Source organism: Onychomys torridus, chromosome 10 (genome assembly GCF_903995425.1).
Source record: "Onychomys torridus chromosome 10, mOncTor1.1, whole genome shotgun sequence".
NCBI classification, from domain to species: Eukaryota; Metazoa; Chordata; class Mammalia; order Rodentia; family Cricetidae; genus Onychomys; species Onychomys torridus.
In genome coordinates, this window is record NC_050452.1 from 88,073,721 (window position 1) to 88,099,888 (window position 26,168).

The 26,168-nt window shown below is 43.6% G+C and overlaps 1 protein-coding gene across 7 annotated transcripts in view; it reads right to left on the reverse strand.

Annotated features, from left to right (window-relative positions):
• Nucleotides 1–26,168, reverse strand: part of Rufy3 (RUN and FYVE domain containing 3) — a 78,621-nt gene that overhangs the window by 39,787 nt on the left and 12,666 nt on the right. Inside the window, exons 1-2 of one of the 7 annotated variants that reach the window (XM_036200204.1) lie at nt 22,231–23,053; nt 7,110–7,163 (exon numbers count right to left, since the gene is read on the reverse strand). The exons of 3 other annotated variants lie outside the window; for them this stretch is intronic. In XM_036200204.1, coding sequence (XP_036056097.1) covers nt 7,110–7,163; nt 22,231–22,408 — 232 coding nt within the window. In that variant the 5' untranslated portion in view covers nt 22,409–23,053. Of the gene's footprint in view, nt 1–7,109; nt 7,164–22,230; nt 23,054–26,168 lie in introns of those variants that run through there. 3 more of the 7 variants (XM_036200208.1, XM_036200205.1, XM_036200210.1) reach the window with 3 other exon arrangements.

The following is a 26,168-nucleotide window of genomic DNA, read 5'->3' on the forward strand; positions in this document are numbered from 1 at the left end:
AGTGAGCTAACAGGGAGAGAGCTGGACTGGTTCTATAACTCTCTACCCTGTGAAAACAACCAACATTGATAGCAACCATCCTCCTGACACACTGTGAAAACAACCAACATTGATAGCAACCGTCCTCCTGACACCCTGTGAAAACAACCAACATTGATAGCAACCATCCTCCTGACACCCTGTGAAAACAACCAACATTGATAGCAACCATCCTCCTGACACCCTGTGAAAACAACCAACATTGATAACAACCATCCTCCTGACACCCTGTGAAAACAACCAACATTGATAGCAACCATCCTCCTGACACACTGTGAAAACAACCAACATTGATAGCAACCATCCTCCTGACACCCTGTGAAAACAACCAACATTGATAGCAACCATCCTCCTGACACACTGTGAAAACAACCAACATTGATAGCAACCATCCTCCTGACACCCTGTGAAAACAACCAACATTGATAGCAACCATCCTCCTGACACACTGTGAAAACAACCAACATTGATAGCAACCATCCTCCTGACACCCTGTGAAAACAACCAACATTGATAGCAACCATCCTCCTGACACACTGTGAAAACAACCAACATTGATAGCAACCATCCTCCTGACACACTGTGAAAACAACCAACATTGATAGCAACCATCCTCCTGACACACTGTGAAAACAACCAACATTGATAGCAACCATCCTCCTGACACACTGTGAAAACAACCAACATTGATAGCAACCATCCTCCTGACACACTGCGACACTGGTTCTTTTCGGAGTGGCTCAGAAAGATCCACAGAATATAGAGAAACGGCCATGTCCCCATTCAGAAACCCCCCGAAATTAATTACTCTGACACCAAATACCATGAACTCTGTGGTCCTGCATCAGCATCAGATCACAGGGAAACTGTTGGGGTTTAGAGCTTAGGCCTCTGGTGCTAGTGAACCATGCTCTGAACTTTCACCAGGAAGTGAAACTCCAGCAATCTGCTTACACATTAAAGCTTAAGAGGCACTGACTTAGAAGATTCTTGTCTCTAGTATGTCAAAACTTCATGATTCCACAAAGGCAAATAACATAATAATATAATATATAATCTACTATAAATATAAATGATGTATCTTAACAGAAGGCAGAATGAATGCAATTAAATGGAGAAGAAATAACTAAATAGTGGGGGGGAAAAACAAACAAACAAAACCCCAAACTTCAGAAAAATCACAAAACTCAAAGCTGAATCTGATAAAGATCAACATTAAAGCCAGAAATATTGACCCGTGTCTGCAATCCTAGTACCCAGGAGACTGAAGCGAGAGGGTTATGACCTGACCATGACCTGAGTGAGGTCAGCCTGGTTTGCCTGGCAATGCCCTGACTCAAAACCACCAGGCTTCATTACTCCGTAATGTGACAGCTGTCTTCTGCTCGCTCCAGTGCCATACCCTTCCTGCCCCAGGAGCTTGATCCCTTCTCACACTGTAATCCCACATAATCCCTTCTTCCCATAAAACAACAACAGGAAGAAAACATTAGCCAACATTTACCCACTGACCAACAGAAGAGTCGAATGGCTGAAACCAGAGAAAGGAAAGATGAGACACTCGGCTCACTGATCTTACACAAACAGCAGAAAAAAACACTTTTTAAAAGCTGTTTTTGAGATGGGGTTTCTCTGTGTCCTCGGCTGTCCTGGAACTCACAGAGATCCACCTGCTTCTGCCTTTTGAGTGCTGGGATCAAAGGTGTGCACCACCACTGCAACAATCTAAATTGTAAAGGAAAAATGTATGTGGGTGATTTCCTAGAAAAATACAAACCAATTCGAACTGACAAGAAACAGAAAACGTGGGTGAAGATGTAACAAGCAGATACTGAGTTAGTAGTAAAGCATAAACTAAGTCCCACAGAGAGAAGACCATCACAAATGACCTTACTGAAGTTAATCATTTAGAATTAATATCAGTGTTTCACAAACTATTCTAACTTTTTCTACCATACCAATATTTCCTTGGGACAGAAGAAGAGAAGAGAGACCTGCACTGGAAGATTCCTAACAAATGCAGACACAAAAAGCCTCAACAAAACACTGGCAACATCCTGAGAAGATCACTAATACACACAAGGAGGACTGATGCCAGAATGCAAGGTGTGTTCAACATATATAAGTCAAGCAAAGCAGTACAAGTCGATAGAGGCTGTGGTTTCAGTAGACGCAGACAAAATGGCGGACATGTTTATATGTAACAAACTGGGAAAAGAAAGGAATGTCTTCTTCTTCCTTTTTAAGACAGGGTTTCTCTGTGTAACAGCTTTGGCTGTCCCGGAACTTGCTTTGTAAACTCACAGAGATCCGCCTGCCTCTGCCTCCCCAGTGCTGGGATTAAAGGTTGCACCACCACTGGCCAGCTGAGAAGAGAATTCCTTTAACCTCATAAAATGCACTAGGAAAAACTCCTATCTAATACAGTATCTAAGGGTGGAAGAGATTGCTGAAGGTCAGCAACCAGATACATATTATCACTCTCCCCATTTCTAAATAATGTTGTAGAAGAGAGTCAGGACAATTAGGAAAAACAAAAACAAAAGGCATCTAGATTAGAAACAAGGGGTAAAATCGTATTTTCAGAGAGTATATTGTACATTTAAAGAATCCATAAACAAACAAAGTATTAGCTAATAAGTACACTTGGCAAGGCTGCAGGATACAGGATCGATACAAGACTTTATTGTATACCAGTCTCTCCCCTGGCATATTGCTTTCTGCAAGTCACAGTGATCTAAAAATATTAAATGGAAATAAACGACTAATAAGTTTTAAAATGCATGCTTTTCTATGCAGTGTAATGGAAATGTATTCCTTTCTTGCCCACAATGGAAAATGAATCACCCCTTTGTCCAGGCATCTCTATGCTGTTGTAGACGATTATTTTAAGGTGTGTTACTTTTGTTTATGTTGCATTTGTTAAACTCTGTGAAGCTGTGTTACTGTGTCTGTCTAAAACACCTGATGGTCTAGTAGAGAAGTGAACCGGCCAATAGCGAGGCAGGAGAAAGGACAGGAGGGGCTGGCAGGCAGAGAGAAGATATAGGAGAACTATGGGAGGGAAGAAGTAGCCAGGGAGGAGGAGGACATCAGGGGCCAGCCACCCAGCCACACAGCCAGCCATGGAGTAAGTGAAAGTAAGACATACAGAAGTAAGGGAAGGGCAAAGGTAGACGGGATGATTTAAAGTTAAGAAACACTGGCTAGAAACAAGCCAAGCTAAGGCCGGGCATTTGTAAGCTTCCATGTGTGATTTATTTGGGAGCTGGGTGGCAAACCCCCAAAAGAGAAACAAACAAACAACAACACTATGCAATATAAGCTATATGCCTGTCAGTCACTCAGAAGCTGCCTTAGTTATAGTATTACAGTGTGTCTATTATTTATTAATGACCATTATTTAATAATGGCCTGAAAATGCAAGAGTAGTGACGCTGGAAAGTTAGATGTGCCAAAGAGACAGTCTGTTGGACAGTGTATTGTTCTGTGAGAAAATGAACATTCTCAGCTGTATAAGGAAAGAAAAGATACACTGTTGCTGTGCTTCAGTTTCACAAAGTACGTGAGGCTCTTGTCCAATCAACCTTACTAAGCTATATTGTTATCTCTTATTAGCTAATGTTAATCTCTCATCCTGCCTAGTAAACAGAATGTTTTCCTTGAGAAATATATAGAAAATCATATTGCATATAGCCTTTAGTACTACTACAGCTTCAAGAATCAACTGTATCTGGAATACACTCCTTAGAGATGAGAAGGGACCAAATTAGCAATGAACAGCTCACAAATGACTTCACTTCTATGGTACCAAAAAGAAAATACTTAGAAATAAATTGACAAGAGAGGTGCAAGTTTTGTGCACTGAAAACAGAATGTGAAAATGAAAATTTAAGGCATCAAAATAAACAGAAATCCAATGTCAATAGATTTCAAAGACTTAATTATTATACTAAGATGCTGATACTCCTTGAGTTAATGCAGATTCAAAAGCAATCCCTATGAAAATCCAGCTGTTGCTGGGCGGTGTTGGTGCACGTCTTTAATCTCAGCACTGGGGAGGCAGAGGCAGGCGGATCTTTGTGAGTTCGAGGCCAGCCTGGTTTACAGAGCAAGATCCAGGAAAGGCACAAAACTACACAGAGAAACCCTGTCTCAAAAAAATACATAAATAAATAAATAAAATAAAAAATAAAAATAAAAATCCAGCTGTCTTATTTACAGGAATTGGCAAGCTTATCCTAAAATACCTATAGGAATGCAAAGGATCCAGATGAATCAAAATAATCCTGAAAAAGAAAAGGGCTGGAGAGATGCTTCAGTGGTGAAGAGTACACAGTGCTCTTGCAGAGGACTCAAGTTTGATTCCTAGCACCCACAGCAAGCACATCCCAACCACCTGCAACTCTAGCTCTGGCCTCTGCAGGCATCTGCACAGGCATCTGCGCGCGTGTGCGCGCATGCGCGCGCACACACACACACACACACACACACACACACACACATCAACTTTAAAAATTTCACTGAAAAGGACCAGAGACCAAAATTCAAGAGCTAAAACTATAAAACTCATTATAGAAAACACAGATCCAAAATTTTGCAAACTTGGGATAGGCAATATTTTCCTAGATATATGACACTAGACCCAAAGAGGATGCAACAAAAGAAAAAAAAAACAGAAGAGCTTTATTTCAACATAATTTAAAACATTTGTGCTTCACAGAACACAATCGGGCTGGAGAGATGGCTCAGAAGTTAAGAGCACTGGCTGCTCTTCCAGAGGTCCTGAGTTCAATTCCCAGCAACCACATGGTGGCTCACAACCAACCATCTGTAATAAGGTCTGGTGCCCTCTTCTGGTCATACATGCTGTATACATAATAAAATAAATAAATCTTAAAAAAAAAGAAGAAAAATATACAAAACAACAACAACAGCAACAACAATAAAACCACAATCAAGAAAGTAAAAAGACACATACCCTTATTCCAGCACTCAGGAGAAAGAGGCAGTCAGATCTCTCTTTAAACTCAAGGCCAGCCTGGTTTATATATAAAATTCCAGGCCAGCCAAAAATATACATTAAAACCTTGTCTTAAAAATAAAAAAACAAGCCAGGGCGGTGGTGGCGCACACCTGTAATCCCAGCACTTGGGAGGCAGAGGCAGGTGGATCTCTGTGAGTTCGAGGCCAGCCTGGTCTACAAAGCTAGTCCAGGACAGGCTCCAAAGCTACAGAGAAACCCTGTCTTGAAAATCCAAATAAATAAATAAATAAATAAAAATAAAAAACAAGGGACTGGAGAGATGGCTCAAAGGTTAAGAGCATTGAGGTTCTTCCAGATGTCCTGAGTTTAATTCCCAGCAACCACATGGTGACTCACAACCATCTGTAATAAGATCTGGCACCCTCTTCTGGAGTGCAGGCATACATGCAGGCAAAACACTGTATATATAATAAATAAATCAATCTTTAGAAAATAAAGAATGAATAAGTACATAATAACAAAACAAAGGAGGAAGGTAGGAGGAGGGCTGGAAAGACTGTTCAGACATTAGCACACACACAGCAGCAGCTCATAACCACCTGTAACTCCAGTTTCCGATGATCTGACACCCTCTTCTGTTTCTGTGGAACACACACACACACACACACACACACACACACACACACGCACATACACACTGCATATATATACCTGTAGACACAAACTAATAATAAGTTTTTAAAAGCAGAAAACAGAACTAGCAAGTACTAATGAAGGATCTAAAGAAATTACAATCTTAGGCACTGTTGGCTGCAATGTAAATGGTGCAGGTGCTTTAGACAAGTCCGACATTTCTCAAAAATGTTAGGGGCTGGGCTGGAGACACGGCTCATTGGTAAGGAGCCCTGACTGCTCTTCCAGAGGACCTGGCTTAGAGTCCTAGCACCCACATGGATGGAGCCTTACAACTGTCCCATGACGCCCTCCTCTGGACCCCATGTGCACCAGGAACACCTGTAGTGCAAAGACATAGGTCTCGGTAAAACATCCACACACAGAGAGTAAAAAGTAAGTTAAGAGTTATTGAATCATCATTTTATCTAGAATTCTACTTCAAGATATTTTCTCAATATGGAAGATTAGGGAGCCATTGTGTATTTTCACACAAACATTCCTTACAATTAGCCCCAAACAAGTCAAATATCTACCCACACGCATAACAGATAGACAAAATATGGTATTTCAAACCACAGAATGTTTTCTGGCCATAACAGGGACGGACCTTGAAAACATGCTAAGTGAGAGAAGCTATGAACAAACAGGCATGTAGTTCATGACAGTGTTTCTATGGAATGTCCACAACAGCAATCCACGAAGACGAAAAGGACACTGGGGAGTGGCATGGACAGGGAGGCAGGAGAAGGGAATGGTTGACAATGGGTACATGGGTTCCTCTCTAGGGAGATGAAAACATTATAGAATTGGATGGTGGTGACGGAAACACACAGCTTTGGGAATGCACTAACAATCACTGTGTACACTGTAAAGGGTAGTCTTTACCTGGTGTGCAAAATTCATCTCAATAATGCTGACATTAGGAAAAAAACTAAAGAAATTCAAGAGGCAGTGATGTATAATTTGCATCATCTTGATGCAGACCACTGAAACAAAGATACCAGAGATCCAATACTCTAAAAAGTGGGCTAGACTTTTAATATGTTCAAAAATTGCTATTATTTTTGACCACTGTGAAATTCACAAATATAAAAGCAAATTTAAAAATACGTCATAGAAAAGTTTGATGTAATCTTACAATATTACCTTTTTATCTTAAAAAAATAATGTCCCTTTTAGAAGTGCTGACAGATATCCTAAGGAGCACTGTAAATACCCAGAACGCTGTGCTAATGCAGGCAAGCACAGGGACGTCTCAGCTATCGCCATGGTACATAAAACCCCAATCTGACACTCCTTCTCATGGAAGACAATTAAAAGGTGGTCAGAAAATAAAAAAGAGGAAAGGAAAGGAGTAAAGGAAAAGGAAACAGAAAGAAAAGCTGAAAGATGCTGGTGTGGCACGCACCTTCTGTATCACCACGCACTTGTTCCACCAAATCTGTCAAATCCTCCCAAGAGTCTTTGCAAACGGCAAAAAGAAAGGAAAAGAAAGATAAAATGTCATGCAAGCCAAGAAAGCAAAGTGCTGTTAAAAATAAGACTCCACAAGGGGCACGGGAGAGGGAGGCGCCTGGGGCTCTGCCCTTTAACTCAGAGGTTAGCAGTGAAAGGGCCCGGACCCCAGACCAAGGAGGCAGAGGTTGTGATTACGGAATGTTTCAAAGCTAAGGTTAGTTACTTCACGGTTTCCAGTGGGAAGAAACAAGTACACTCACTTCACAAACAAGCAACACAGATTTCCTTCTATTGAAAACCCTACCAGACTGAAATCTAATGTATGCCACATTAACACCATCCGGCACTTATTGGATCACTCCAGTAAAGCTGAAAGCATGTGGAATTTTTTTTTAGACTCAGGGCAAATCTCATGATGAAAATAATTGACTTTTCTTAAAAACATCTAAGCATAATTTCTAACAAGATCTTGCCCACAGAACAAAGACAAAAGATGCTATTTTGAAGACACATAAAATAAACCAGCTAAAAGTCACTAAAGTCAGGTGACCTTCATCATGCAGAATTAGGAAGGTGTGGGCAGCACCCCACAACCACAGATATTTCTGCAGGGCGTGAATGGATATTCAGATTAAATAATGAAGTCTAATATAGCCTCAAGCAAATGCAAGGCATGTGTTATTACCAAATGAGTTCAGAAACGTTTATGAAAAACACTTCAGGCTTCCAGGAGTTTGTTTTCTTTCTAAAGATTGTTTTTTCATGTGTACGTGTGTGTTTCTGTGTGTAGACGCACATGTGCTGGTGCCCACAGAAGCCTGAAGAGGGCGCCAGAGTCCCTGGAACTGCAGTTACAGGTGGTTGTAACTCAAGTGGCCAAATGTGAGTTCTGGGAACCAAACTGGTCCTGGGGAAGAGCAGCAAGTGCTCTTCACCCCTGAGCCACCTCTTCAGTACCCAGAGACTGGTTTTTAAAACTGTGCCTTTGTATGTGCAAATATCCCTTAGAAAGTGTTTCACACAGGGAAAAGTATGCTTCCATTGTCCCAGTGAGCGGGTACTTAAACATCTTATGTGTAGACACAGTTGAGTACGTTGTTCTAGTTATAATCTTTTGACTTTGTTATGTGCTGCCACTGCACGCCACGGAAGGCCACTGCTCATGCAAACATGCTTTCAACCATCTATTCACATTACTGTTCTACGGATTCACTGTGGCATCTTGCCAGTCAACAGGATGCACATCCATCTTACCTTTCATTCACTAAAACCTGGTCACCTAATAAAACAGAATCTCTCCTTAGTAAGATAAAAACAAAGAAAGCTCTTCCAAGACTTGTGCAGAGGATCTGGAAAGTGTAGTGTCTACCAAGGGTGTCTCCGATGTCTCCTTCAGTGTGTCCTACGTAGAGCACAGTTTCTGACCCCCCCCTCCCCATCTCTACAGGACCACACTCATAGCCTGTCCCAGCTTGGCCTTGATAGAACACTCTCTGTAACTCAAGCTGGCTTTGAACTCAGAGTAATCCTCCTGCCTCAGTTTTTTTTTGAGTGCTGGGATTATGGGGTAGGTGGGATTTCAGAAATACACCATCATGCTTGGGGCTGTTTTCTTTTTCAAGGAAGGTGTGTGAGTAACACAGCCCCCCGAGAAGAGGAGAAGAGTCCCCCCAGTAACACAGCCCCCCCGAGAAGACCCCCTCACAGTAACACAGCCCCCCGAGAGAAGAGCCCCCCCCACAGTAACGCAGTCCCCCGAGGAGAGAAGAGCCCCCCACAGTAATGCAGCCCCCTGAGAAGACCCCCCATAGTAACACAGCCCCCCCCAGAGAAGAGCCCCCCCAGGGGTCAAGCACTGCCTCACTCTCTCTTGCCCTTCCTCGGGTGTCCCCGGAATTTACTGCAGAACAGACAGTGGGTTGGGGTGTGGCTAGCAAGCACTCCACCACCCCAGAAAAGAACGGACATGCTACCCTTTTATAACCCAAACTCTTAAGTTTTAAAAAATATTTCTGTGTTGTTTTGGGGACAGGGTCTCACTCTGTAGCCCAGGCTGGTCTTGAACTCACAGAGATCCACCTGGCTCTGCCTCTCCAGTTACAACAGTATTTAATACATTAACTCAAGGAGTGGCCAGACAAAACCTGCTTCTTTCCTCACACTTGGTTTTTCGAAAGAGTGTATTTTCGCCTCAAGCAAGCTTTTCCTGCTCTAAACAGCCATATTAACAGTAAGTAGCAAGAAAATGCGTATTTACAAACTAGAGACGAGAGCAATCCCAATGCCTGTCGGCTGGTTAGTTTTTGTCAACTTGACAGAACATACAGCAGAGCTCCCCAACCTTCCTAACGCTGGCTGCAACCTCTAGTACAGTTCCTGTGTGGTGGTGATCTCAACCATAAAGTGATTTTTGTTGCTACCTCATAACTGTAATTTTTCTATTGTTATGAATCGTAAAATAAATACCTGAGATGCAAGCTACCTGACTGACAGGCGACCCCGTGAAAGGGTCATCTGACTCGTGACCCCGTGAAAGGGTCATTCGACCCACAAGGGTGACCCCATCTACAGGTGGAGAAGCACCGAGCTAGTGTAACCTGGAAAGAGGGAACCTCCAGCAATTTTTCTCTAGGTTGAGCTGTACACACTGCCTTGACATCCCTCCATTACGTATGATGTAATAGATCTTTTCTTACTTACCCAGAGTTGGTTTGGGTTGGTGTTCTTCTAGATAGGGTTTCTCTGTGTAACAGCCCTGGCTGTCCTGGATCTCATTCAGAAGACCAGGCTGGCCTTGAACTCACAGAGATCTGCTTGCCTCTGCCTCCCAAGTACTGGAATTAAAGCTGTGCATCACCACCGCCACCCGGAGCAATTGGTGCTTTTTACAGTGACAGAAAGCAATCTGAAATGACCTGCTAACTAACAGCATAGACAGGTCTGGCTTAAGAATTTGCTATAGGGGCTGGAGAGATGGCTCAGCGGTTAAGAGCACTGGTTGTTCTTCCAGAGGTCCTGAGTTCAATTCCCAGCAACCACATGGTGGCTCATAACCATCTGTAATGAGATCTGGTGCCCTCTTCTGGCCTGCAAGGACACATGCAGGCAGAACCCTGTATACACAATAAATAAATAAATCTTTTAAAAAAGAATTTGCTATAGGCCAGGAGTGATGACACACTCCTTTAATCCCAGCACTTGGGAGGCAGAAGCAGGCAGATCTGAGTTTGAGATCTGGTCTACAGAGCTAGTTCCTGACTACACAGAGACTCAGTCTCAAACAAAACAAAACAAAACAAAACAAAACAAAACAAAAACAAGTATTTGCTATAGATTCATAACTGCACCAGATGTTAGTGTTAAAGCATGGCCAGTGGGGAGGGGCTAGGCTCTCCTTCAACTTGGTATGCCAGACTTGGTTGACTACCATGGGAGGCCTTACCCACTCTCAGGAGTGGGTGGGGGTAGAGTGGGAGGGAGGTGAGGAGGCAGGAGAAGGGGAGGGAGGGGGAACTGGGGTTGGTATGTAAAATGAAAAAAATTTAATAAATAAAAGCATGGCCAGGAAGCTTCTGAAGCATCTTTGGCTAAACAGCTTAATTCCCATCTCAAAGACTGACCCAGAAGGAAACCTATTGTTCTCATAGCCTATGTAGTACCACATGACTGAGATCAAACACATGACCACTACTCTTCGAAACACGTAGATTACTTAAAAGTCAGTTATTATTTATCATTGTGTATGTGTGTATTATGTAAAGGCATGCCCCACTACAGAGTGAGTTTGAGGTCAGCCTGGGCTACTTAATACTTAAGACTCTGTCTCATCGATCTATCTTATCTATCTTTATCTATCTATCTTTATCTGTCTGTCTGTCTATCTATCTATCTATCTATCTACCTACCTACCTACCTACCCACCCACCCACCCACCTACCTACCTGCAGGGCCTGTAACTTGTGATCCTCCTGCCTCAACCTCCTCAGTGTTGGGATTACAAGGAATATACTACCATGCTCAGTTCAAAATATGGGTTAAATGTTTAAAGCACCATGACAGGGTATTATTTAAAGATTCAAGCTTTACTGGTTGTCTCAGATATTTTACTTCTAAAATGAATACTGGTAAAATGTTTAAGGTGTACAATAGACACCCAAACTACATTAGAAAACTAAGAACTCAACTGTCTGCAATGTAGCAATGACCAAAGAAACTATGGCAATGCACTCTGCTAAAGACACTAAAGGAGCGGTGGAGATGTCAGTCACTTCTCATCAGCCATCCTGGGGACGAAGCAGGGCCCTGCACAAGCTAGGCAAGAGTTTTACATCTGGCTGTATCCCTACTTAAAATTTTGTAATTTAAATTGCCAAGGCTGGCCTCAAACTCACTCTGTAGGCCCTGAACCTAGGATCATCCTGCTTCAGCCTTCTGAGCAGCTGGAATTACAGGTCTAAGATACCACAGGGAAAACATACAGCTAATGCAGGAGATGACCATAGATGTGTAACACTGTGAGTATGTATGTGAACACTGGGCATGCATGTTCAAAAAGAGCATCTAGATAGAATTTTAAGTAAAATGTATTACCTTTTATTTTATATACTTTTTGTATATTGTGATGTTAGCAAAATAGTTTCAATGAAAATATGCATGTATAATAACACTAAACATTTCATTTTTTAAAATTCCATTACTTTGAACATATTGACACAGAAACTTGTACTTTGGGGATATTTATGTATGCTGAAAAGTAAACAATTGCTTAGGAACAGTTTCACTTATCTACATTAAGTGTTTCTAGCTCAAAGAATCCTATTTGTTCTCTAGAACAGTAACCAACAAAAACTGGAGGCCAAGGAGATGGTTCATTGAGCAAAATACCTGGTGTGCAAGTGTGAGGATCTCAGTGTAGACCCCCAAGACCCATGGTCATTCATGTCTGTAACCCCAGTTCTGGGGTGGAGCCTACTGGCCAGCCAGTCCAGCCAATCAGTGAGAGAACTTGTCTCTCAAACAGTAAAGTGGAGAAAAGAGAGTGGAAGACACCTGAGGTCAACCTCTGGCCTCTCTATGTGTACACATGTACCTACACATACTGTGTACATACTTACACACACACCCCTACACATACAGTGTACATACATACACTTTACACAAACACACACACACACACACCACCACCAACAACAACAAAAATATAAAAGATTACTCCCCTGAAAGCTACTCAGAATGCTGACACAGGAGGATGCCAAACTCAAAGTTAACCCTGGTCAACAGAGAGATTCCCCAACACTTCCTGGTGGTCATAGCAACTGGCAGGGGCTAAAGAAACCACAAGAGAAAAGCTCTCTGCTAGAGATGCAGCTCAGTGGTTGAGTGCCTGCTGATGCATGCACGAGGCCCTTAGTTTGATTTCTCAGTACCACAAAAACACAAACCAACTCCACCTTGTCAAACAGCAAGAAAGCAAAGAAGCTGAAAGCAGAGGTGGGCATTCACAGCAAGTGCTCTTTTCCTAGCCAGAACTTGATACACAGGCTTGGGACTCTGGCAATTTGGATAAAAGTGAATTTCATGTAACCACTATCACTGCTAGAAAAATCTGAAATGGGGGCTGCAGAGATGGCTCAGAGGTTAAGAGCACGGGCTTGCTCTTCCAGAGGTCCTGAGTTCAATTCCCAGCAACCACATGGTGGCTCACAACCACCTGTAATAAGATCTGATGCCCTTTAAAAAAAGAAAGAAAGAAAGAAAGAAAGAAAGAAAGAAAGAAAGAAAGAAAGAAAGAAAGAAAGAAGGAAGGAAAGATCTGAAATGATTTTCTATTACAGAGATGAGAATGAATGACTTCATTTATTTGTGATGCTGAAGCTGAGGATCCAAAGAAGAGTTGGGGGGCGGGGGAGGGCGCTCTTGCATTCATTACAAAGGCACGAAGGGTGGGGGGGGGGTGAGTGAGATCAGATCCCAACATCCATGTAACAAGCCTGGTACATCCCAAATGTCTCTAATCCCTTCTCCAAGGGGATATCTTCTGTCCTGTGCTTGCCCAGACATATTACATACACTTACACAGTCACACACACACACACACACACACACACACACACACACACACACACACACACACATTGATTACATATTTTTAAAAGCACAAGGGGAGCAGGAATCACGGTACACGAACACACACCTGGCACTTGGTAGGTGGAGGCAGAAGACCAGCCTGGGGACCCATGGCCAGACACTGTCACAAAACAAAACAACTAAACAAAAACAACTCAAACAGTCTATTTTTTTAAGGCCTAAATTAAAGGTTAACACAGAACCTCTGTCCACTGGACAGTGAAATTGTAAGCCTCTGCAAAGAACCACAGAAGCAAGACTAGGAGTGACGACCCAGAGGAAGAGGAAGCCACTCAGGTCCAATTCTGTCTTCCCCTCAGCCGTGCTGTTACAGAGGCCTCCAGCCTTCCTGCAGCAATCCCAGACGGCGACTGGGACTGTAACACAAGCAGAATCTACTATTTCTTACCCAGACTTAGGAGTTTACAGAATCCAGAGCCTAGGAGGGTAGACGTACCTAGGAGGGTGGACTTACCTAGGAGGGTGGACCTACCTAGGAGGGTGGACGTACCTAGGAGGGTGGACGTACCTAGGAGGGTGGACTTACCTAGGAGGGTGGACTTACCTAGGAGGGTGGACTTACCTAGGAGGGTGGACTTACCTAGGAGGGTGGCCTGACACACTGCTCTCCCGGCAGAGCAGCAACAACAAAAAACCCCGTGAACCTTGTCCAGAGTACTTTGCCCTTGGCCTGGCATGGAGTTCACAAAGACTGCCTTGTGCACACATAATCACGACTGAGAACCTGACAATATAAATCTAAGACTAACTGCCACTGGCAACAAATGTGCCAAGTCTCCCCAAGGGCTGATTGCAAAAGGGCTATGTGTGTGTGTGGGGGGGGGGGGCGGGGGGGGGGGGGTGAAGGGTGACGTCCTCTATCGCTTTCTACCTTCTTTTTTGAGACACTGACTCTTACTGAGCCCAGAGTTCCGTTCTCTAGAACGACTGCCAGTGAGCAGCAGGCATCCATCCTCCTGTGCCGGCTCTGCCAGGTTGGATGCCTACCACTGCGCTACTGCACGGCTGCACCAGACTGAACATGCTCTGGAAACATGAACACATAACACAAGCACCTCGTCCACTGAGCCCCCTTCCAGCCCCCCGGATTTATGTCCTGAGCATCCAGGAGAACAGCAAACCCTGTACAGAGGCCTCCTTCTGTCATTCCAGCATTTGGGATGAAGAGGGGGGTGGGGGGCTGAGAGAGCGAAGACTTCCAGCCGCTACACAGCAACTTTGAGGCTGGCCTGAGCTATACAAGCTGCCACCCCTCCACCCCCGAAAAAGCTAAGGGAATATAAGGGAATAAAGGAGATGCTGTGTTGAATGCATCTAGATCTGGACACCTGGGGTCACTGTGTACCTGGCATGCAGGACGGCACTGACGTGCTCATGGGCGTGGCAGCCAGCAAGCACAACACTGTGACTTTTAACAAAAATGTGAAAAATAAGTACTGCAAATTCAAAGATGGAGAGATGACTCGGTGGTTAAGAACACTGAGTACTCTTCTAGAGGACCTATGTTTATTCCCACACTCACATGGTGGCCCACAACTACCTACAATTCTAGGTCTAAGGGATCTGATGTTCTCTTCTGCACCTATGAGATGCACAGACATGCATGCAGGCAAAATACTTACACACATAAAATAAGAATTGAAAAACATACTGGGAAATGAAAAACAAAACCAAAACCAAGTGACGCTTCTGCTCCGGGCTCCAGTCTCCGCTCACGCACACGGGAGCGTCCTCTCACAGGAGTCCTGGGTAGAAGCGAGATGAACTGCTCAACAAGTGCCCAGGTTTTCGTAAGTATTTTGTAGGGAAGTCATTTTCCCCGCTAGAGAGACGCTTGGAGTTAAGAAGCAGGGATTGCTCTTGCAGAGGAACTGAGTTCTGTTCCCAGGCCCCATATAAGGTGGCTCATGGCTGTCTGTATCTCCAACTATAGATGTGACATCCTCTTTTGAGCTCCATGGGCAACTACTCTCACAAACATATTAAAACAAACAAACAAACAAACAAACAACAACAACAACAACAAACCTTTAGGGGTCGAAGAGATGGCTCAGAGGTTAAGAGCACTGGCTGCTCTTCCAGAGGACCCGGGTTCAGTTCCCAGCACCCACATAGTGGCTCACAACTGTAACTACGGTTCCAGGGGTCTGGCACCCTCACACAGCTATACATGTAGGCACAACACCAATGTACATAAAATAAGAATAAAATAAATAAATAAAAAAAGCCTTTAAAAAAGTGATTTCTGAGAGGGGGCGGGGTGGGGTGGAGGTGGGGGGTAGAGGTGGGGGGGGGGGGGGCGCCACACTCCTTTAATCCCAGCACTCGGGAGGCAGAGCCAGGCGGATCTCTGTGAGTTTGAGGCCAGCCTGGGCTACCAAGTGAGTTCCAGGACAGTGCAATGCTACACAGAGAAACCCTGTCTCCACAAACAAATAAACAAACAAACAAACAAAAAAGTGATTTCTGGAATAGAGGACCACACCCTTTGTTGACTACGTTGAAGGTGTAAAGAAGTAGGAAAAATATAGAAATCACTTGAATTTCATTACCTAGAGATAATCAACTTTTATATTTTCTTTTGCATGTTTATGTGTATTTTTGTATTAAAAACTGTGGTGAGAGAAATCCTGTCTCGAAAAACCAAAGCCAAACCAAACCAAACCAAACCAAACCAACAAAAATCCCTGTGGTGATGGCACACAGCTGATGAGGCACATAGGTGTCTACGGCACACAGCTGATGAGGCACATAGGTGTCTACGGCACACAGTGGCTATGGCACATGAATGGCTATGCCTTCTTCTGACCTCCTGTGCTCCTCCTGTAAAATACACACTGTACTTTTTTTGTATTAAGACATATGTGGTTCCCTGGCTATGCTTGCATACAGGAAACATGAATGGGGAGACATACTTAATGCTAACAGGGAGATCTTGGCATCAGCATGTCTAACAGTCCCTAGATGACAAGCCCTTCTCTCTCACCTTGATATGATCAACCCAGTACATTCCCACTGGACACAAAAACCTTATTCCAAACCTGCACCCGCACTATCTTCCAGGAAATGTCATCAGTGGTAAGTGCTGTCTGGGTTTGAATTCCACACTCCAGTTTCTAAGAAGACAGGACTACCCTTGGACACCAGCAGCCCACACTTGCTTCACAGGAACCTCCGATGTCTTCAGTTCACTGTAACCTTCATTGTGATTATGAGGTCTTGGAGAGCAAGGCCCCAAGGACTAAACCTTGCCTCGAGGGACACACAATAGTAGTAACAAACCAACAGACAAAAAACACACACTCCTGATCTGAAGTCCTATGCTCGCTGGTTTTCCTACAATCCTCTCTCCCTTGCTAGTACAGATGCTGCACATCTGACCAGCAAGGCCAGGGCGCCTGCTGGAGGGACCCCTGGTTCTGCAGCGTCAGCCTCTGCATGTTCTGTTATCACATACAGTCTGTATGGCAACCCAAGTCAAAGGAACAGAGCTTCATTTCTCAACATGTCCTAAAACATGTAATTCCTCCTACAGTGAGACCCTGCTCAAAATAAGTAAGTAAATACATACATGAATAAATAATTCCTTCATAGTATTTTTCTTTTTCTATCTGTATTTGAGAAGAGTGTTTAAGTCAATAACCCTGCAATCCCAATGCTCAGGAGGTTGGGGGTAGGCTAGGCCACACAGTAAGATCCTGCCTTTAAAAAAAAAAAAAAAAGAAGAAGCAGCTGGGTGGTGGTGGCGCACACCTTTAATACCAGCACTTGGGAGGCAGAGGCAGGTAGATCTCTGAATTCAAGGTCAGTCTGGTCTACAGAGTGAGTTCTAGGACAACCAGGACTACACAGAGAAACTCTGTTTCGGAAAAAACACACACATAAACAACAACAACAAAGAACTTCAAACCTATAGTTACGCAAATGTTTTTGCTTGTTTGTGTGTTTAATACAGTTAGTTAACCAACCATCTATGCATCTCTTCTCAATGATGGAGTCCCTATCAGAGGGAATGGAGAACTAGACAATTCCTGGTAATAGGGTAACTTATGTACCATTTATCTGGTTTTGAGCCAGGGGAACTGGAATGCAGTAAGGATTAATCTAGGTTTTATCATCTTGCCTCAGACTCCCAAGTAGCTGACATTTCAGATGTGTGTCCCCCTCACCTGGCCCCTAAACTTCTGTGCACGTGAATGTCATTATGCATGTGGTATATGTATCTATGCACATGGATGCAGGTGTGCAAGCATGGGCATGTGTGGAGGCCAGATACTGACATTCAGTGTCATCCTCAGCAGCTCTCTACCTCTCACTGAACCTGGAACTCATTGGTTAGGCCCCAGGGGCCTCCTCTCCTGTCTGTCTCCCAGTGCTGAGATTTCACGTCTATGTGGCCACACCCTTCTCATGTGGGTGCTGGGCATAGGAACCCAGGTCCTCAAGTTTGCACAGCCAGTACTTTACCCACTGAGCCCTGCACAGCACTACCCTGAGGAATTAAAACAACAACAAAAACCAAAAACAATTAAAAAAAAATCAACTTATTAGCCACCCAAACCATACAAATGTCCACAAAAGATAAATAAGTGTAGGAACATTGAAGACAAGGGGACATGAGCTTAAAAAGCTGGATATTTAGTTTAGGAATGATTTAGAGACTTCATTTAGATCACAAAGCTACAATTTATGGAGTAAAGGTAATAAACCTAAACGCATAAATAAAATAATATTCAGACTTTCAACTTAAATTTAATTTAGCCCCATAACAGACAAAACACAAAGGCTCAGGACTTCATTCTTTAAAGATTCTCTTTAAGATTCCAAAAGATTTGTGAACATACATTGTCAGCTAGGTAACCAATGAGGAAACCTGATTATAAATGGGGTCAGAACCATAGCCAAGTTGCTGTTAACACTCGCAAATACGAGGGGCCTACCCTGTCTACCATGCCTGTCCACCATGCCTGTCCACCATGCCTGTCCACCATGCCTGTAACACTCGGATCCAGGGCCTACCCTGTCCACCATGCCTGTCCACCATGCCTGTCTACCATGCCTGTCCACCATGCCTGCCGTGTTAACACTCGGAAATACGAGGGGCCTACCCTGTCCACCATGCCTGCCATTTACTAGAGTTTCTGCAGTCTTGTTTCATGTTTCCCTGATTCTGGAGGAAGTGCACAAAATTCTTGTTTCAAGAATGCTGCTCTAAGAAGTCCAGATGCAAAGGAGCACAAATAATTACAAAGCACATCACTTCATCTCAGAAACGGCACAATTTCTAAATTCCTATAAACATGTGTAAAGTGTTGTGCTTCCATTGCTGAGGAAGCCGAGCCCATGCATGCTGTCTGACTCGCACACAGCTCGGGACTGGGGAGGCCTTTGTCTGGTGCAAGTTTATTGACCAGCGTGTGCAAAAACTGGCAAGTTCAGCCGCCTCCTCCTGGGTGTTACTGCCTGAGACCGCTCCTCTGCAGACACCTCAGGGCTGTACAGGAAACACCCCGAGGTTCCAGACTGCTGCCACTCCGCCCAGACCCAGCTTTCTGTCCACGTGTCTGTGTCTGTCCTTCTTTCATTCCCTCACCGCCTCAGTCAGGTTCCAGACCCATACCATGGATGGCATGATAGTTTTACAAGTCCTTTACTGGGAACACTATGCTTCCAGAAACTTAAAAAAAAAAAAAAAAAAAAAAGAGTATTTCTGATAGTTGAGTTCCCTGGCAGTTGTGTGTCTCTAAATCAGCACACAAAAGCACTTGAGAAGTGGAGGCAGGAGGATGAAGGGTTCAAGGCCAGCCAACGACTGAATAGCAGGTTCAAGAGCAGCCTGGGATATAGGAGACCCTGTCTCAAAAACGAAACAACGTAACTGCAAAAGAAACTTAATTTTACACAAATGACATTGCTCCTTTAGCATTGACAAGACAAAGAAAACCAAGTCACAGCCTAAATCACTGAATTCAGCTCTTCACGGGAGCTGTGTACTGTTTCTATGATAGGATAACAGCCAGCAAAGAGTTCCGTGAGCCACGTTTCTGTGGGGTCGGCTGGAAGGTTAAACTGATGACATGATAATGCTTCCTTGGTTAGCCAGGTGTAGTAGCACAAAGAGCAAGCCTTGTCTTACTTTTGATTCCTTACCGGTGAAAGGGACTCAGGACCTGAAGATAAGGGCTTGGCAGCCGCCTGGGCATTGTGTCTTTTATCTCCAGCCTCACGGGCCTCTTAGTCCTCAAGCAGCCTCCACTTCTCAGGTGGCTCTTCCTTCCCTCTGTGTTCACTCTTCACTACTTTCAGCTGGAATTGTTCTCTCTCACCTGGGCCATTTTAATAGTCATGGCTAGGGTCCCTCGAGAGCTGTTATCTTCCTGATCCACCCACAATGTTGCTGCAACAGTGCTCACTCTGTATTAAGAACCTCAGTTCATGTTATCCCTAGGTATAAAGGCCCAGCAGCTTAGAGTCAGGCCCAGGTGGCCCATGGCAGAGTGTTATCTTTCCAACCTCACCCCCTGCGGTGCCACACACAGCACTGCAGGCTCCTGACCACCTGCTCTTCCTTGGCAAGGACAGCTCGGTATGTACTCAGAAGCCCTGCCCCACCGCCACTATGTCTCAAGGTCTAGCTCAAGCCTCATGCCATGAAGCTTCCCCGGCCCTTCCCTCCTTTCCAGTAGACTCAATCCTTCACTCTGACCAGGAGATCGATCAGCTTTTAATTCTTAGGAGAGGACACAGAAGAGCAGGGATCGTCCTGAATACCAACAAGCACAGAGATAAGGAAACCACGTGTTTCTTTCCTAAGCACTGCAGTGGGCAGAAAGGCCTTTCTAACCAGGGGCCTCACGGTGAAGTCTAGGAACTGTTACAGAAATACAAGACTTGGAGACTACATTATCTTAAGAGAGAACAATTTTGCCCATTTTCTTTTGTGAAATCAAGGGATCTCTAGGGTTTAAATGGGCCGGACCTTTTCTGTACAAATCAACCTGGAGACAGTCTAGGCGTTCCATCTGTCAGTTACTCACATAATCACTGACCACACAGTTAAATCCAATATAGTTGTCAAGGGTTTAGAAATAAAGCAGACATTTCTTGGATCCAAATGGCTGTTTAGACATAGTCTGTACAGCAAAGAATCAACCTCCTCTGGAGTACCTCCTGGTTCTCTAGAACATTATAACTCATATGTTTCCTTGGCCTTAGACTTTTAAAAAATTTCATGTGAAATAATCGTTCCTTTCACCTCATTTAAGGCAAAATGCTCAAATATACTGTGAGGGTCTTATTGAGTTCCACATCCTTTATAACTGACTAAGGGTCTGACTTCCTAGAACAAAGGGTGTGCCACTGATGGTCGATACTTCTCACACTCTTCCCCCTTCCTACCAATGTCAGCTCCAACACATTTCTCAATGAAGAATTGGAACAGTAAGTACTATTACAAACGTTTAAACGAACCAAACAGCAAGCTCATGCTCACCACAGAACTCTTACAGACACATACTCAAAAGTAGCTTTAGGAAACAGAAACTAGATTTTATAACTAAGGTAATACTTCACAGCATGACTTTCAAAATGAATGGGGATTCTCTTTCCAACAAAATATGGCAAGAGCGCTAGCTGCAGGACTTCTTGGTAGCTTTTCCAAACTGTAATGTTCTTCCCTAAAGACTGCTAAGGCTTTGGAGGTTGTGTAGACAGTACTGGCATTGCACAGCGTTTCAGCTGATGGCCCCTAACCCTGGTGCACATTCTGAACCATAGCTAAAGGAAGCTGTTCAGCAGACAGAATCAACTTGACAGATGCTAAACATCTTTAAAACTACTAACACACTGTTAGGAAGAAACACGCCAAATGACTGCTTTTGTTTCGTGATCTTAACTCTGAAACTTCCTCAAGACTAACTCTGACTGGAAAGAAGAAATCCCTTATCACACACAGTTGAGTAGATCTGAGTCATGATGTGATTCCAACACAAGGTCAAGGGCATGGAATCACTTTGCCTAACTCCAACTGTCATGAACAGTTCACTTGCCCTGCAGATATGCCTATGTACCAGGCAGACATTCATAAAGGATTTCTTGGTGCATGCTAACATTTTTAACTTTTGCTTTTTGAAGGAGAATAAACATAGATGAGAAGCCATTATATTTGCAGCTCAGCATCAGGGAAATTAAAGAGTATAAGCTAAAAACACCTTACAGCTTGTTTTTAGAAAAAGTCAAGAACCCACAAAGATTAGCTGCAACTGTAAACCCAAGAATGTAAGTATACATACTTCTATGTATTATACATGTACAAAATAATGGCTCACAGATTCCACACACAGGAATGACCATACTAACAATGCTGAGCCTCTTCAAGATACGCTTTTGTTAACAGTCCGTCCTCCTTAAGCACTGAATTTAAAGCTGTTTCACCACTGAACACTATTTAAAGAGAGAAACTTTTTCCAATGTTTTCTGGGTATCTTGCCTGTTTAACAACATCCAGTTGACACAACACTGGCTTTTCCACCAGATTCATTATATCCTGTAACTACTATTGTGTTTTCTTAATTTACTGTTAGGAATCACTAATTTCGATAATATTTTAAAGCAGGAACACAATTGATAGTTCTTTCCCTTTCTGTTAGCAACTGATGTTTCAATGCCCTCAACTGTTCCCTGTGAAGGGCTTTCAGACAAAGAACTGTAACAGAACACAAGCGTGTAGAGAAAGGAGACCTCAGGGGGTAGGGAAAAAATCCTTTCGCCAGTAGGCAGAAACAAGGGGCGGGGGTGCAGGGAAGCTGAGCCCTAGACAATAATAAAGCCAAGAGGGGCTTCTCATCCCCTCCGACCCCCCCCAACCCCTGTGACAGCGAGGACGCTGCCGAGACCAGGTGCTAGCAGCTGGGATGTGACCATACCTTCATGGGTAGGCTCTGGGTCGGGTGTAAGGGAGATGTCATCCAGCTCGCGCAGGCAAAGCCATTCTCCATCCATAGACACTCGGAATTTGCAAAGGTAGATGGTCTCCATGGCAGCCTGTGTGATCTTGTCAGTGGTGGGGGTTGGCATATCGGTCGGAGGCGTCAGGGCAGACATGATGACTCAGCTGGGACAACACACACACACACACACACACACACACACACACACACACACACAAATAAAGAAGACCTCTGTACCCCCCAAAAATCCCAAATCCCAAGCTCTTAAACAAAGCTTTTAGAAAATGGGATAGGAGAGGTTAAAAAGAAGAAAAAGAAAAAAGATCGAGAGAAGAAAAATACCCTGTACCCTCAAAATAAACAATCAATTCTACACTGTCTTTCCTTACTGGCAATTCCTAACAGCAAAATGAGACGGCGTCTGTCTTCCCTCAGCGGCCTCTCCTTTTTTCCTCCCTTCCCTTTATTCCAGCTGGGCTAGCTATAGGCTTAAATCCTACACACCCAATGCTGTCTTTCAAAAATTGGTCTGAGCATGAATAAGTGAAAAAAAAAATCCTTCTTCTTGGTGCAGAAAAAAAAATACAAAAAAAAAAAAAAACAAAAAAATCATCAATCTATATTTTCAATTTATCTTAAAAAATTTTGACCAGCAGAAATCACTACAGGACCTGCTCAGCCGAGCCGGGATGCTGAGTTCTAACAGGATTGGCTGTGCGCAGTAAGCAGGGTGTTGACCAAAATGGCTGACTAATGAACTGAACTGAAAATTCAGGCTCATGTGACCAGCTGCTCCAAGCACTGGGCGAGCAATTCCCAGGATGCTTTATAGATGCTGCTGATGCAGGAAGAGCAATTAGGCTGCTTCTTTCATCCTGTACAGCCCACTTCCAGACTGTGCTAGTCAAACTATGATCAGACCTAACACAATGCACAGATCCTCATCAATTCTCCACACTCTTGGATAGCAGAGCAGAAAAACAGGGCAATACTAGATAATGCTCTGTGGTAAAAAGCAATTAGAATAATTTACTAAGCACAGAATTCACTTCTACCCTTGTAGGTTCAGTTATTGAAAATCTTTACTACATACAAGGTACTCAAGACAGGGTTTCTCGGTGTAGCCCTGGCTGTCCTGAAACTTACTGTGTAGAACAGGCTGGCCTCGAACTCAGAGATCCATCTGCCTTTGCCTCCCATGCACTGGGGTTAAAGGCGTGTGCCACTGCTGCCTGGCAAAAGATGACATTTTAAGAAAGGCTAAAGCAGGCCTTTTGAGTATCCTATTCTCAGGCATTTATAATTTGGTTTTCTAAAATACAAAGGACGAACTTTTTAACACAGGACAGGAAAAAAACAAACAAAAATCTTAAAGCTAAAAAAGTAAAATACTTCCTGATCAATGGCAACTCCTTTTCCTTTTGATATTGCTATATTAACCAAGTTTCTGCTATAAACATGAAGTGCATTTCCAAAGAGAAATTAAAACCATGTCATATTTTTAAAAAACTTCCTATCCTGGAACGTACTGGACACATTATTAAATTCTTAAATCAGTCAATATGTGTGCACAGGTGTGAAGTCCCAATTTGTGTTAATATTCACGCCCTAAACACACAAAGCCAGGAAGTAATACCAGAGAAAGGGCTCCAGGTCGATGATATAGTTGACAACATAGAACAACAAATTATAAATAAATTTAGGTACTCTGTGTTTGTCTAGGGTCCAATCCAGATTCTCCCTGTATCTACAGGGAGTACACTCCACGTTTTCCAGCAGAACTGAAACCAGTGATAGTTGTTTTCTTATACTGTACATACATATGATAGTTTAATTTATAAATTAGGGAAAGTAAGAGATCAATAACCACTGGGCACACCTGCTTTTAATCCTAGCACTCAGGAGGCAGAGACAAGGGGATCCCCGAGTTCAAGGCCAGCCTCATCTACAGAGCAAATTCCAGGACAGCCAGGGCTATACAAAGAAACCCAGTCTTGAAAAACAAACCAACAAAAACAAAGGGATCAGTAACTAATTATAAAGTAGAATCATTAATATATCATAATAAAAGTTAAATGAATGTGGCCTGTTGAAGAATAACTGTGTCTTTGTTCCCCCCTTTGTCTTTGAGACAGGGACTTGTGTATCACAGGCTGGCCTTGAACTCCCTATATAGCTGAGGATGCCCTTAGCTGATCCTCTTGCCCACATCTCCCAAGTGCTAAAATTATGGGTTTCTCGGCTACACCTGGTTTATATTGTTCTGGAGATCAAGTCCAGAACTTTGTGCAATGCTAGGGAAAGCATTCTGCCAGCTACATAACCAGCCCCTCAAAACATCTTGCTGTGCTGTGGAGATGAGTCAGTCAGGAAAGTGCGTATCTTTCAAGGACAAGGACCTGAACTCAGTCCCCAGGGGCCAAGAAAAGCAGCTGGGCTGGTGACACAGCCCTGGGGAGACAGACAGGTGTGCTCCTGGGACTTCCTGGGCAGTCAGCCTTGCCTAATTGATGAACTCCAGGCCAATGAGAGACTGCCTCAAAAACCAAGGTGGAGCGCTCCTGTGGAACAACATCTTCCTGTGGCCTCTACATGCTCAAGTGTGTGTGTGTACACACATACACACCTTATTTCCCTGAACTCAAATCTCTTCTTGCAATGAGGGGAGATGGAACAGTGCCTGCTGAGGTGGATTATGGAGGCATTATGACATAGTGTTAGATGACAGCATAATGAGAACTTAACACAGGGTGGATGACCTGATAACAGGAGGGTAGCAGTGTGGATACACTAGACAAAGAAATCCAGGTCGTGAGCTCAGGGGCAGAAAGACAGAAGATCTCATAACTCTAGTTAGAATGGTGTGCAATTTAAAAGTAATGAATTGCTTATTTCTGGAATTTTCACCTGAGTGTTTTCAGACAACGGTTGACCTCTGCTAAGTGAAGCCCAAAAGAGAAATCATGGCTAAGGGACAAGTTCAGACTGGTCACACACTATGACATGCTATCTTTTCACCAACCAGGCAGCCTTTACTAGCCACCAAAGGGATCCAGACTCAAGACAACACACCTGCACAGTGGGAACGCTTTGGCTAAGATCCCTCTGACCTCTGCTAAGCCCATTCTACTCAGCCAGAGGACACAGAGAGGGAGCCCAATCCAACCACAGCTTTGGCGGGGAGAGACAAGCCCAGTACTGCTAGTTGCCTTATCTGTCATTCTGGCAGGACTGGGGTGACTGAAGAAAACAAGAACAGCAGATGGTAAGAGGACCTTTACCTGCCCATCAGATAAACGCCACTGAGTCACTGTCACAATTGCTCATGTTCAGAAGCAATGAGATTATTATAAAACAGCACAGCTTACAGGAGTGGACAAAAACACTTCTAAGTATTTCAAAGAGCTATTTTATATATGGTCTTTCCTGATACATAAATCCATTAGCTTCACCTAAAAAGAAAACATTAAGCCCTCGGTAAGACATACAGTCTTGAATGGTTTAGCAGTGGCAGAGTGACCGCCCTAGCATGCAGGAGGTACAAGTTCAGTCCACAGCATCACAAAAATAACATTTTCTCATGTATATACTAATTAAAGTTACACTGAGCTATTTTTCTCACTTGAACCTATTTGTCAATAACTGCATATTTGTAAGGTGGGTGTGAGAAGGGTGAAGGGTAGATCCTGAAACACTATCAACTGTGTTCTACCCGCTTATACAGCTCGGATTTTCTACACCAGTGACTCAAAGCAAGACGCACACCCCAGTCACCCCAGTCGGACGTCACATTTCTCATAGACTGTGGCTCACACTCAGATGCGGCTACTACAACACAGGCTAACTTGGTAGGTCCCAGGCCCCTGTAGTCAGGATGGAAAAATTACTCCATGTAATGACTTCATTGAATTTCT